The 11,555-nt window shown below is 39.4% G+C and overlaps 1 protein-coding gene across 1 annotated transcript in view; it reads right to left on the bottom strand.

Annotated features, from left to right (window-relative positions):
• Positions 1-4,324: 4,324 nt before the first annotated feature.
• Positions 4,325-11,555, bottom strand: part of SNRPD1 (small nuclear ribonucleoprotein D1 polypeptide) — a 10,599-nt gene continuing 3,368 nt past the window's right edge. Inside the window, exons 2-4 of the mRNA XM_006761883.2 lie at positions 8,194-8,270; positions 6,542-6,733; positions 4,325-4,522 (exon numbers count right to left, since the gene is read on the bottom strand). Of these exons, the coding sequence (XP_006761946.1) occupies positions 4,446-4,522; positions 6,542-6,733; positions 8,194-8,270 (346 nt within the window). The 3' untranslated portion in view covers positions 4,325-4,445. The remainder of the gene's footprint in view (positions 4,523-6,541; positions 6,734-8,193; positions 8,271-11,555) is intronic.

Genomic DNA, 11,555 nt, shown 5'->3' with positions numbered 1-11,555 from the left:
CTTCCTTGTTTGGGGTTTGGAGGTGCCCAGATGAGGCCCAGCTGTGAAGCAATGCAAGCTGCTGTGGGGCCTTGGGCCTTCTCTTGGAAGTTCTGGGTCTGACTGGGCCAGCTGCAGTTTATTAGGTAATTTTCAGATTGCAAAGGGCCAGGCCTTTCATATGCAAAAGCCTCTGGGCACAGCTTGGGTGGGGCAAGGGTGCCTGAGGATCAACAGGGCGAAGCAAGCAGCTATGGCTGTGCCTCAGTCCTACCCTAAGAGGCCCGGCTTCTCAGTGTCCTGGTAATCGCTGCAAGTACCTCTGAGAGAAAGCCGCCCTCAAGGTCCGACCGATGCCAGACAGTCCAGTTTCTCCTGTATGAGTCTGGGTCCCCAGAAACTTGCCCAGAACTGGAGTTCAGAGCAGTCAGGAGCTTGAGACACCCTCCCAGTTGAAAAAAACAACCTCAGTTTCCAGCCCTTTCCACGTGCGCCATATCCTCAGTTGCCAGCCCTTTTGGCATGCGCCTCCATACCTCTCCACTTTACTTCTGTACTTCCTTTGAGTCTCAGTGTGCTTTTCTTTCCTTCTAGTTGTAGAATTTCCACTCAGCCAGACCTCCTATGGTTCTGGATGATGTCCGTTTTGTCTTTTAGTTGTATTTTTGAAGTGGTTGTGCGAGGCAGCAATGTCTGGTGTTTACCTATACTGCCATCTTGGTTTCTCTCTTGCCACTTAATTTTTTAAAAATTGATTTTGAGAGGAAGAGAAACATTGATGAGATACATTGGTTGCCTCCTGTATGTGTCCCAACAGGGGGTTGGACCCATGACCTAGGTATGTGCCCTGACTGGGAATCGAACCTATTACCTTCTGGTCCATGGGAAGACACTCCAACCAAGCCACACCAGCCAGGTAGTGCCACCTTTTTCATATTTTTTTTGTGATTTTGTTTAAAATGGCCCATAAGCATAGTGCTTAAGCATGCCCAAGGCTATCATATGCCTTTTGGAGAAAATGCATGTGCAAAAAAGCTTCATTCAGGCTTGAGTTATAGTGCTACTAGAGGCTAGACCTGGCCAGCAATCAGGGCTTATCTTTGGGCAACTGGTGGGGCAATTGGGGAGGAGGGGCTCCTCACCAGCATCCACCTTGGTTGGCCTGGGCCTGTGGGCAGCTCCTGTGTTGTCTGACCCCTGGTGGTCAGTGTGCATCATGGTGACCGGTTGTTCCGCCGTTTGGTCAATTTGTTTATTAGGCTTTTATTATATAGGATTGGTTGTGAATTCAATGTAACCAATATATATTAGTGTCTTTAAACAGAAACACACATATACAAGAAGATATATTAATCCAGTTGATGAAAATATTACTGTAGGCCAGTGGTTCTCAACCTTGGCTGCACATTAGAATCACCTGGGAATCATCCTCCAGAAATTGTTTGTTACTAATGTTGTGGTCTCACCCCATAACAAAGAAACAATTTCTGGACGATGAGGCCCAGAAATCAGCATTTTAAAGAGATTCCCAGGTGATTCTAATGTGCAGCCAAGGTTGAGAACCACTGCTGTTATGCTCATAGGAATCTAACCCTTTATTTCCCCTAGGAACACGGGTTAACTCAGAATTTGCAGCAACTTTATAGCACTTAATTACCATGAATAAAAATCTACTGCATTTGAAATCTAGAGCCTTTGCTATTCTTCTTTTGTAAATTGAATCTCACATATATACTACCCTTACCTAAAATGTAAAATACACAAACACTTTAACGCTTTACTGACAGGAAAAGCTGGTTTAGATAAATTTAACACTACCACATTTCTACACAAAGAGTTAGCAAATTTCTCTTTTCAAAAGTATGCGCCTTAATTTTTTGATCCACAAGAATTCTCACATTAAATAATGAAGGCTAATATTAGGTATACTTTTTAAGTTAAATGTATCTAGAAAATGTCTGCTATTGGTTTAAGATGGACTTTCTTCATCATGTTAAGGAATCATCTTCCAGTTTGTTTTTGGGAGTGTTATATCTTATGAAATGCCATACTAATGTAATCATGTAAATTTTTACTGACTATATTAATACATTTCAAAATACCAAGCCATCCTTGCATAACCACGATAATTACAATAGACTAGGGGCCCAGTGCACGAATTTGTGTACCTTGAAAGGAACTGTGGGCCGCAAGGCTACAGTGGGCACAGTGGCAGGTCTCAGCCCTATCCTCCACATTCACCGGCCCCTCCTGTCACGGCCCTGTCCACCAGAAGCCCCACTCCTGCCCACTGATGGCGCGGATTTGGACCGGCACCAGCAGCAGGTGTGAGCACCGGTTGCTGCCCCAATTGCCCCTCAGGGGCGATTGGGGTCAGCAGCCACCATTCGCACCCACTGACGGCACCAAGCAATAGGGTCTGGTGCCTGCAGCGGGTATGAGTGGTGGCTCCGAGCATTGGGTGGGACTACAGTGCGTGAGAGCAAATCATTTTCAGTAACCATCAGAGGCTCACCCCAATGACTACTGGCACCCCGCCTTGGTCTGGCGCCCCCACTCACCTGCTCTACCATCCCATCGTGGCCAATGCTCACCATGTTCTGTGCTCTGCATCCTGCTGCCAACGCCCGCCATGTTCTGTGCGTGCCCCTAGTGGTCAGCACACGTCATAGTGACGGGTTGTTCAGTTGTTCCACTGTTTGGTCTATTTTCATATTAAGGTTTTATATGTATAGATTAAGATACTGTGAAATTTGATATTCTATTAACCACCTAAATTTCACTAAATCTTAAGCTTTAAAGGTATCAGAAATATGCAAAATGCAGCAGCACTAAGATCCTTATATACTTTTTGGGGGAAGTAGGGCAAGAGAAGCATTTTAAAACTTGGTCTGTTTTCTACTCCTACTGCAGGGCATCCTTTATAGCTAATAACGGCAGTTCAAACAGCTTTTCCCTCATACATAAAAATGAAATGACTTCAAGTGGATTAAACTCAATCTAGTAACCACTGTGGTTTACTCTTACATTTAAACTATGTTACTAGACTGGTTTCACAATGCCAACATCTAGATATTAAAACACAAAAATAAAACAGGTTAATAACTTTGAGGTTACACTGGCATGACTTAAAAATGAAAAGCCAATATACACTGCTTTTAAAATAGACGAGATAAAAGTACTCTTTATCAGACAGAGTTGCCACAATTTCCAGTTACGCACTAATGTTTATTTTAATTTTGCTTCCCTTTTAGCCTATAAGGTCTGAGGACAAAAATCAACTTATGTTAGTTCACTTGTGCCAGGTCTTTTCTGTTTGCTCCCTTTGAATATCCTCTCCACCTTGCTGCATCATTGGGCTTCCTTGCTTTCTGCTTAGGTTCAAATAATTGGAATGCTAACAGATCAGTGGATAGACAAGATTGAGACACATATACCACACACAAATACTCTTGCTATCTCTCAGCTTACATAACCCTCTTACAGGGCTTAAAACCTTTTTAGATAGTCTGCAGACAATTTCCTCATTAAAAAAAAACAAAACACAAAACTCCACAAGCTTAATTAAGTGAAAATACAGACTTAATCCCCCATATTCAAAATTAATTTTCTTCCCTTAGCATATAAACAAGTGGTAGTAAGCTTTACAAGGAACTGTATATACTGAGAAGTATTTTTTTCTAAGCTTAACCAATTAAAGCAATTTTTAAAAATCCTTAACTACTGGAAAGAATCCAGTGTTGTCATAAAATAAGAAGTTTTCCTTTTGTTCTTAAAGGACTCCTTGTAAAAGTTCTTGATAAAGGGGCCACTGGCAGGTATATTCCACAATAACACATTTGAACACTGCTTACAACCGATAACCTAGTAAATGTTAACTGAAGTTTCAAGTCAGGAGAATGGAAAATTATATTCTATTGAGAGACTATTGAAAAACTAAAACAAAACCCAAAAACCATTATCACAACAAAACCAATGACTCCAAAATTAGAAGATGATTATCACCTTTTACTAAGTACCTAAGTTTCCATGGAGTAAAACTCAGGAAAGGAGAATCAATTTTACAGCCCATTCCATAGGACTTCAGCTTCTGAAGTAACAAACAAAACCCATTTCACCTGTAGGTAGGTTTCATAGAATTGAGTCAAAGTAAAACAAACAAAATACATATTCAGTGCATGTGAAGCAAAAAGATGTATGTATATTCTGTATGTATTTATAGAAGAAATATGTTAAAAAAAATTAAAAGCCTGATCTATGAATGGAATTCTGGAACTGCCATGTAATAATGCTCAGCTCTCACTGTATTATGTCATGAATATATATGAACTATTAAAACTAAATGTGATAGTCAGTAGACAACTGGCCTACATTTATGTTTATTAAAAACTGACATAAACAAACAAAACCTGTACAAAAAATATCCCAAATCGCGTATCACTTTGAAACAGTAATCATGAGCGACATTATCGCCTAGGACCCCCTCTTCCTCTGCCTCGGCCACGTCCTCTTCCTCTTCCTCGGCCCCGGCCTCTTCCTGCAACTGAGGAAAGAAAAAAATAAGGCAAGGTAAATTCTCTTCTGATCTGATGTTACCTGGTCACCACAAATAGCATCTACAGTAAAGAAAACTTTCTTGGCTTCTCTCAAATGTAACCTCAAGTCACCCCTCCAAATACACACAGAACCAAGCACCGTAGTCTTTACTGTAGTTATTTGTTAGTTTGAATATAATTACTGAGAAATTCATCAAGTTTTAAAATATTTTCCTGTTATCATGTCTCAGAATCCCCCCAAAAATGAAATGCAAATGATCTGAACCTCGTACAAGATGGAAGAGATATCTTTTCAATGGAACAGAACATGAACACCATATGCCAGACTTTTTGTTACTGAAGAGAATCCATGCAAAACCTAGTATTTTAATCCATATAGCAATATCCCTTGTCACCTGGTCATCTTAAATCTACTTGAATATCAGCGACAGAAAACTCCTATCCAAATGAACTTATTTCATCTTTGGACAATAAATATTTAAAAAAATCCTGACATGCAGTTGTCAGTTACATTCTACCTATTATTTTCAGCTTACAAAGCAATATAGTAAGTCTAGAATATCTGTTAAAACAAGGCAGATTAACCGCACATCTTTAATTCCTTCTGAAACACTATTCGTAATAGAAAAGGAATAAAAATGGCAAATACACATAAGGACAAAAAAAAAAAAAAAAAAAGGCAGAGAACACACAGTGGTTGAATTTTCCCCACAAATTTTTAAGTTAGAAAGTAGTCTAAGGACAGTAAATGCTTAGTGAGGGAAGAATAACTCCCTTGAGACTTAGAATGTTGGGAACCAAAGGTAAAATGAGGCCACTATCCTGAAAACAAACAAAAAAATAGTTGACAATTTTATGTGGAGCAATAATCTATCTAGTCCTCTTCCCCACCTTGCAAAGCTAATTATAATTTCCCTAACAGGTGAGTAAGAAAGAAAGGGTAAAATGAACCTAAAGATACAGAAAGGCTCCAGATTTGAAAACACAAAGTGGATAGCAGCAAGAGGCACAGAGCAAGGCAAAGGGACAGGGTATTAAATCAGCATTTTTAAGCTATGAGTTGTAAGCCGAAATTTTCTTAACTAAAAGAGAACAGGGCCCTAGCTGGTTTTGCTCAGTGGATAGAGCGTCAACTCTCGGACTGAAGGGTCCCAGGTTCAATTTCGGTCAAAGGCACATGCCCAGGTTGCGAGCTCAGTTCCCAGTAGGGGGCGTGCAGGTGGCAGTTAATTGATGATTCTCTCATCATTGATGTTTCTATCTCTCTCCCCTCTCTTTCCCCTCTGAAATCAATAAAAATATATATTTTTTTTAAAAGAGAGAGAATAGGATAGAAAGCTTAAAGACATTTGTATGTATTAAAGGCCAAGTCATTGTTCCTGAAACTTTTATTTCAGTTATGAGTGGGTCACAATACAAGGTATATTTTAGTGTGGGTGTAAGGAAAGTCTCAAAATCATTATAGTAAGTGACAGTCTATAAAAGCCTACCCAATATTATTCATATAAGAAAAACCTATATCCATATAACAAGGACAGAATTCTATGAAAAATTATCAGAGAACACAAGAGGCTTGAAGATTAAGTGTATGCTAGATTGGACGATAAGGCCAAGGAAATTTCTCAGGAAATAGAAGACAAAAAATCCATGTTGAAAGGGTCCAAGTATACCCAGAACAGCAAAATGAAGGGAAAAAAGGGAGGACAAGCGAAGATCCTATGCCAAGTCATTAAGAAATTTCAGAATACTGGGAATAAAGAGCCAATGTCCAAATGTTCCAATGTACAAGGTGGGAGATAAGACCACGCACAAAGGTACAGAAGAATGGCATTCGTGTTTTAATAACACCACCAGTAAAAATAATAAATATTATAACAAATGCACTCATGGCAAGTATGGGCAATTAAAAAAAAAAACCCTCAGTTGTTTGCAAACATTCATAATTTTGATTAGTGAATTAGGGTATAAATACATTCACAAAAACATTTATAATCCTTCCAACTTACCAGCTTCTCTTTTCTTAGATTTCACCTTCGGTTCAACATCCACAAGTAGTGTATCCAAAGGTAAGCTGTCTGGCAGAATAAAATATCGAATGTTATTTCCGCGAATACTCAGTGTTTCCAGCTGTACAGGTTCTCGGTTCTTCAGGGTCATTTTCACAGCTTTAAGATGAGTATTCATGCTGACATCTACACCTAGAGGGAAAAATGAGGACAATTATTAGTACAATAAGAAAGGCAACCAATTAATATATCAAGTACAGTGTATACCTTATTACAAAAGAGTACTGTTCTGCTACAGTGCAAGTATCTATGACATAATTATGTAAACTGGTAAATGGGGGAGATATTGTCTGTAAAAATCAGAAGTCTTTCCTTTAGAGAGATTTTCCCTCCCATGTTAGATATACTTACAGAAGTGAATGCAGCAAGCCATGGAGAGACCCTAACTGATACACATGCCTATTTCGTTTCCTTATATCCTCCTCATAGCCTAAGGCCATGGTCGGCAAACCGCGGCTCTTTGGCCCCTTGAGTGTGGCTCTTCCACAAAATACCACGTGCGGGCACGCATGTACAGTGCGACTGAAACTTCGTGGCCCATGCGCAGAAGTCGGTATTTTGTGGAAGAGCCGGTATTTTGTGGAGAGTCATTGATCACCTGCCTTCTACACACCCCATACAGGGGATCGAGCCCACAACTCAGGCAATGTGCCCTGACTGGGAATTGAATTGTGACCACCTGGTTCATAGGTCAGTGCTCAAACACTGAGCCACGTTGGCCAGGCCCATAACTAGATTTTGAATTCCTAAAAAGACGACCTTAGGAGAATGTAGACTAATCACTGTTTATAGAATTTTAACGTAATAGCAATTATACTTCCTCAGATTTCAAAATCTTACGCTGTACTACTGATTTCTTCATAGCAACTGGCATTACAAAGTTCTAGTATACATACAAGTAATATAAGTTTAATAATGTATATTTCTCTTGGTTTACTCAGATGCTTGATCTATGTGTTAAAAACTTATTTATAAATTTATAACTTAAACATTTAAGAGAGTGGGACCACATGCCAAGATAGCATTTTCTTTCTTTGGCTCATCAATTCTTTTGAAATTCTGCAATTTTGGAAGAGAGCCTACTATGAATGAAAAAAATCACAGTGGCCTTCAATATAAACCTAAACATATAACATCATTATAGCAAAGAGTTAAATAACAAAAAAGTAATGTAAAATTATAGTTCCTTACTGTCCCCTCAATCTCCCACATATATTTTTACCCAAGATAATAAGACACAAAAATCCATCTTTTATCTTCAAAGTCTTTACAATCTAACAGGGAGCACAAAATTCTAATAAAAGTAATAAAATATATTTTGGAAGATGCAACATTGCAGGCAAAAGGACACACACACAGATAAAAGCATGAAAGGCATAAAAATAGGATAACAGGGGTCACATATAGGACATCTTGGGGAACCCAGATCGGTCTTAGCAGAAGTACTTCAGGTAAAGCTGAAGTAAGAAGGCCAGTGAAATAATTCAGATAAAAAGAATGAGATACCCACTACAAGAACGTTCATTAAGCAACCAAAAAGAAATTCTGGCCTATAGATAGAAGGGCTTTATAAAGCAGTCTAACCTCCATACCTGTGATTGTTCCATGGACCTGTGTTCCATTCTTTAATTCGATGGTTACAGTTTCGTGACTCAATTTCATCAAAAATCTATAAAGACAGCATGAATAAAATGATAAATTTTCACCTTTAAAATGTTTATTAAGTTCAAAAGGGTAAAATTTCTAATTGTTGAAAATCTGCTTAGATGCTATCTGCATCAATTCCGATTAATAATGTCCATCACAATTTCAGCTTTCCCTGAATTAAAATCCTAGCATTTATGAAGGAGCATAATAACAACACACAGTCATTTGGACACTTCTGATTTTCTAAACCATTGTAAAGCATCATCTGTGCATACAGATCCTAAAGTCATTATAAACCACAAAATTGAAATCAAGAAATTATATGGATGAAAGTGGTCAAAAGGTACACATTTCCAGTTAGAAAATACATAAATATTTGGGGTATAATGTACAACATGCGGATACAGTTAACACTGTTGTATGACATATTTGAAAGTTGCTTAGACTTTTGCATCTAACATACATTTGGAATGTCAGGGTAATTTCCCTTTTTCTGGACCCCTCAGGGCACAACCAATACACCAGAGCAGAGACTACAAATTCTCTCATTGTTATTGATGTTAATTCTTTTTTTTAAAAAAATACATTTTATTGATTTTTTACAGAGAGGAAGGGAGAGGGATAGAGTGTTAAAAACAACGATGAGAGAGAAACATCGATCAGCTGCCTCCTGCACACCCCCACACTGGGGATGTGCCCGCAACCAAGGTACATGCCCTTGACCTGAATCGAACCTGGGACCCTTCAGTCTGCAGGATGACACTCTATCCACTGAGCCAAACCAGTTAGGGCTGATATTAATTTTTGACTATTAATTATCATGTGCCCACTTACGTAAAAGATGTTTCATTTTACTTTTTATCAAATCCCAGAGGTTTCACTGCTGTTTTCTCCTGCATCCCTAACCTATCATCAATGAATTCATGTAACCCACTTACATCTTCTTTTGATTATCTTACCTAGTAATAGACAAAAATGTAAATTGACCTTCCATCCATTATGCTCACCAGCCAATCAGGAGAGTATGCAAATTAACCCCACAAAGATGGCGGCTAATTTGCGTATGTAGGTGCAAAGCAGCGGAGCGAAGACGGAAGGCTCCGGAAGGCTCTGGGCCAGAGCGAAGGCCTTGGTTCCGGGTGCCGGAGGAAAACCAGTGCCGGCAGCCAGGGGAAGGGAAGGCCTATTGCATGAATCTCTTCTATATATAAAAGGCTAATATGCTAAGTGTCTCTCCACCAGTCCAACGGTCGCTATGATGTGCACTGACCACCAGGGGGCAGACAAATCAGGAACTGCTGTGACACGCTCTGGCCATTTACAGAGAAATGGCAGCACAGACCTGGTGCCGCCAAAGCAACACTCAGCTTCCCCCAAGTGGGACACAGGCCCTACCACCACCCCACCAAATTGCAGCTGATGCTGCCATGGTGCAAAAGGGGCCCACAGCCCAGCCTGGAAACAGTGGCTGTGGGCGCAGGGTAATGACGTCATGTGGCAATGCCCAGCTTTCCCTCCCTAGTGACTAGCGACTAGCCTCCTTGCAGTTTCTTCAGCCCAGGAACACAACTTGCTTTATAGCCAGGTGGAAACATTTACACTTTAACCAAATGTCTGTGAAGTGTTTTCCTGTGCCTCATCTCATTTGATCCTCACAGAAATCTTAGAGTAGGTAGAAAGGAGACTTGGTGGAATCCTATTCTCTTTTCATTAGCCAGAAAAAGGAGATTTAGAAATTTAGAAACTTGACCCAACCGAAAAGAAGAAATGGTGGACCTTGAAAATGACTTCAGGTTTTCTCAGTGGGTAGAATATAGTCAGACACTGCTGCAGTTAAATATTTTACCCTTTGTTCTCCCTGCGTGATCTACAACAATCTGCTTCATGTTGATATTTACTGCTGTGTTGCTGACAATTATCTGAAAGAAGTTGGGGTGCTTCACTGGGCTGGAAAAAGTTTAGCTAAGTCAGAAAGCAGGTCTAATCAAGCAAGTTTAGTCCGTGTGTGTGTGTGTGTGTGTGTGTATGTATATGTGTGTATATATATATATGGCTAAGTTGACGTGCACAGGCGCCATACATATAAAGCTCTCACTGGTGCCAATTGCACACGTGTGTTTCAATCTATCATTGTTGATTGTGAACTTGGTTGACACTTTTATTACAGAGAAAGGGTGTATAGCCGCATTAAAATATTTCTTCTAGTTACTTTCCATTCAATGTGCACAAATTCGTGCACTGGACCACTAGCAATGTATAAAATAAGGTGCAAAACTGCCATTCTCTGAAGCATTATATCAATGCATATTTCGCTTCCCTTGATAGTTTGGTTCAAATAAAATCACAAATATTACTTTTTAAAAAAAAAGTTGCTTAGAGCAGTGGTCGCCAACCTTTCAGACCTCACGGGCCACCCCAGTTGGTGACCACTGGCTTAGAGAGTAGATCTTAAAAGTTCCCATCATGCCCTAGCTGGTTTGGCTCAGTGGATAGAGCATTGACCTGTGGACTGAAAGGTCCCGGGTTCAATTCCGGTCAAGGGCACATGCCTAGGTTTCAGGCTCGATCCCCTGTGGGGGGCGTGCAGGAGGCAGCCGATCAATGATTCTCTCATCATTGATGTTTCTCTCTCTCCCTCCCTCTCCCTTCCCCTCTGATAAAAAAAAAAAAGTTCCCATCACAAGGAAGAAACCTTTTTTTTGTATCTATACCAGATGATGTTAACTAAACTTACTGTGGCAATCATTTTGAAATATATGTAAATCAAGTCATTATGCTGTACACCTTTAACTTACACAGTGCTGTATGTCAAGTATATCTTAATAGTGAATGAAAAATAACAAATTATAATTGGTAGTAAAAAATTACATGATTATTGTATATATATGATCAAGTAAAAGTCTCCCTTTCTACCCCGCTCCATGTTTTTGAGGATATTCTTATAGACCATTTTACATGCATTTATAAAGCATATTCATAAAATTTGCTTTCACATAATTGGGCCATACTTTAATGACTTCTCTAACCCACAGTTCTCATTTAGCAATTTATATTAGAGACATTTTAATATACGTGTATACATATATATATGTATTATATATATATTGCTATCACAAATCCATTAATACAAATCCTCACAGTCACCAATCTTATTTTTTATTTTCTTTTATTGTCTAAAGTTTTATATGTGTCTCCTTTTCCCCCAATTGACCCTCCTCCCCTAGCCATTCCCACCCCAGGCAAGCCCCCACCACCCCAGTGTCTGTATCCATTGGTTATGCTAATATGCTTCAACTTTTCTTCTGCT

This window comes from Myotis davidii, unplaced genomic scaffold, assembly GCF_000327345.1.
Source record: "Myotis davidii unplaced genomic scaffold, ASM32734v1 scaffold96, whole genome shotgun sequence".
In the NCBI taxonomy this organism is placed as follows: domain Eukaryota; kingdom Metazoa; phylum Chordata; class Mammalia; order Chiroptera; family Vespertilionidae; genus Myotis; species Myotis davidii.
The sequence above is the reverse complement of the archived record's forward strand: the minus strand, read 5'-3'. Positions and strand labels throughout refer to the sequence as shown.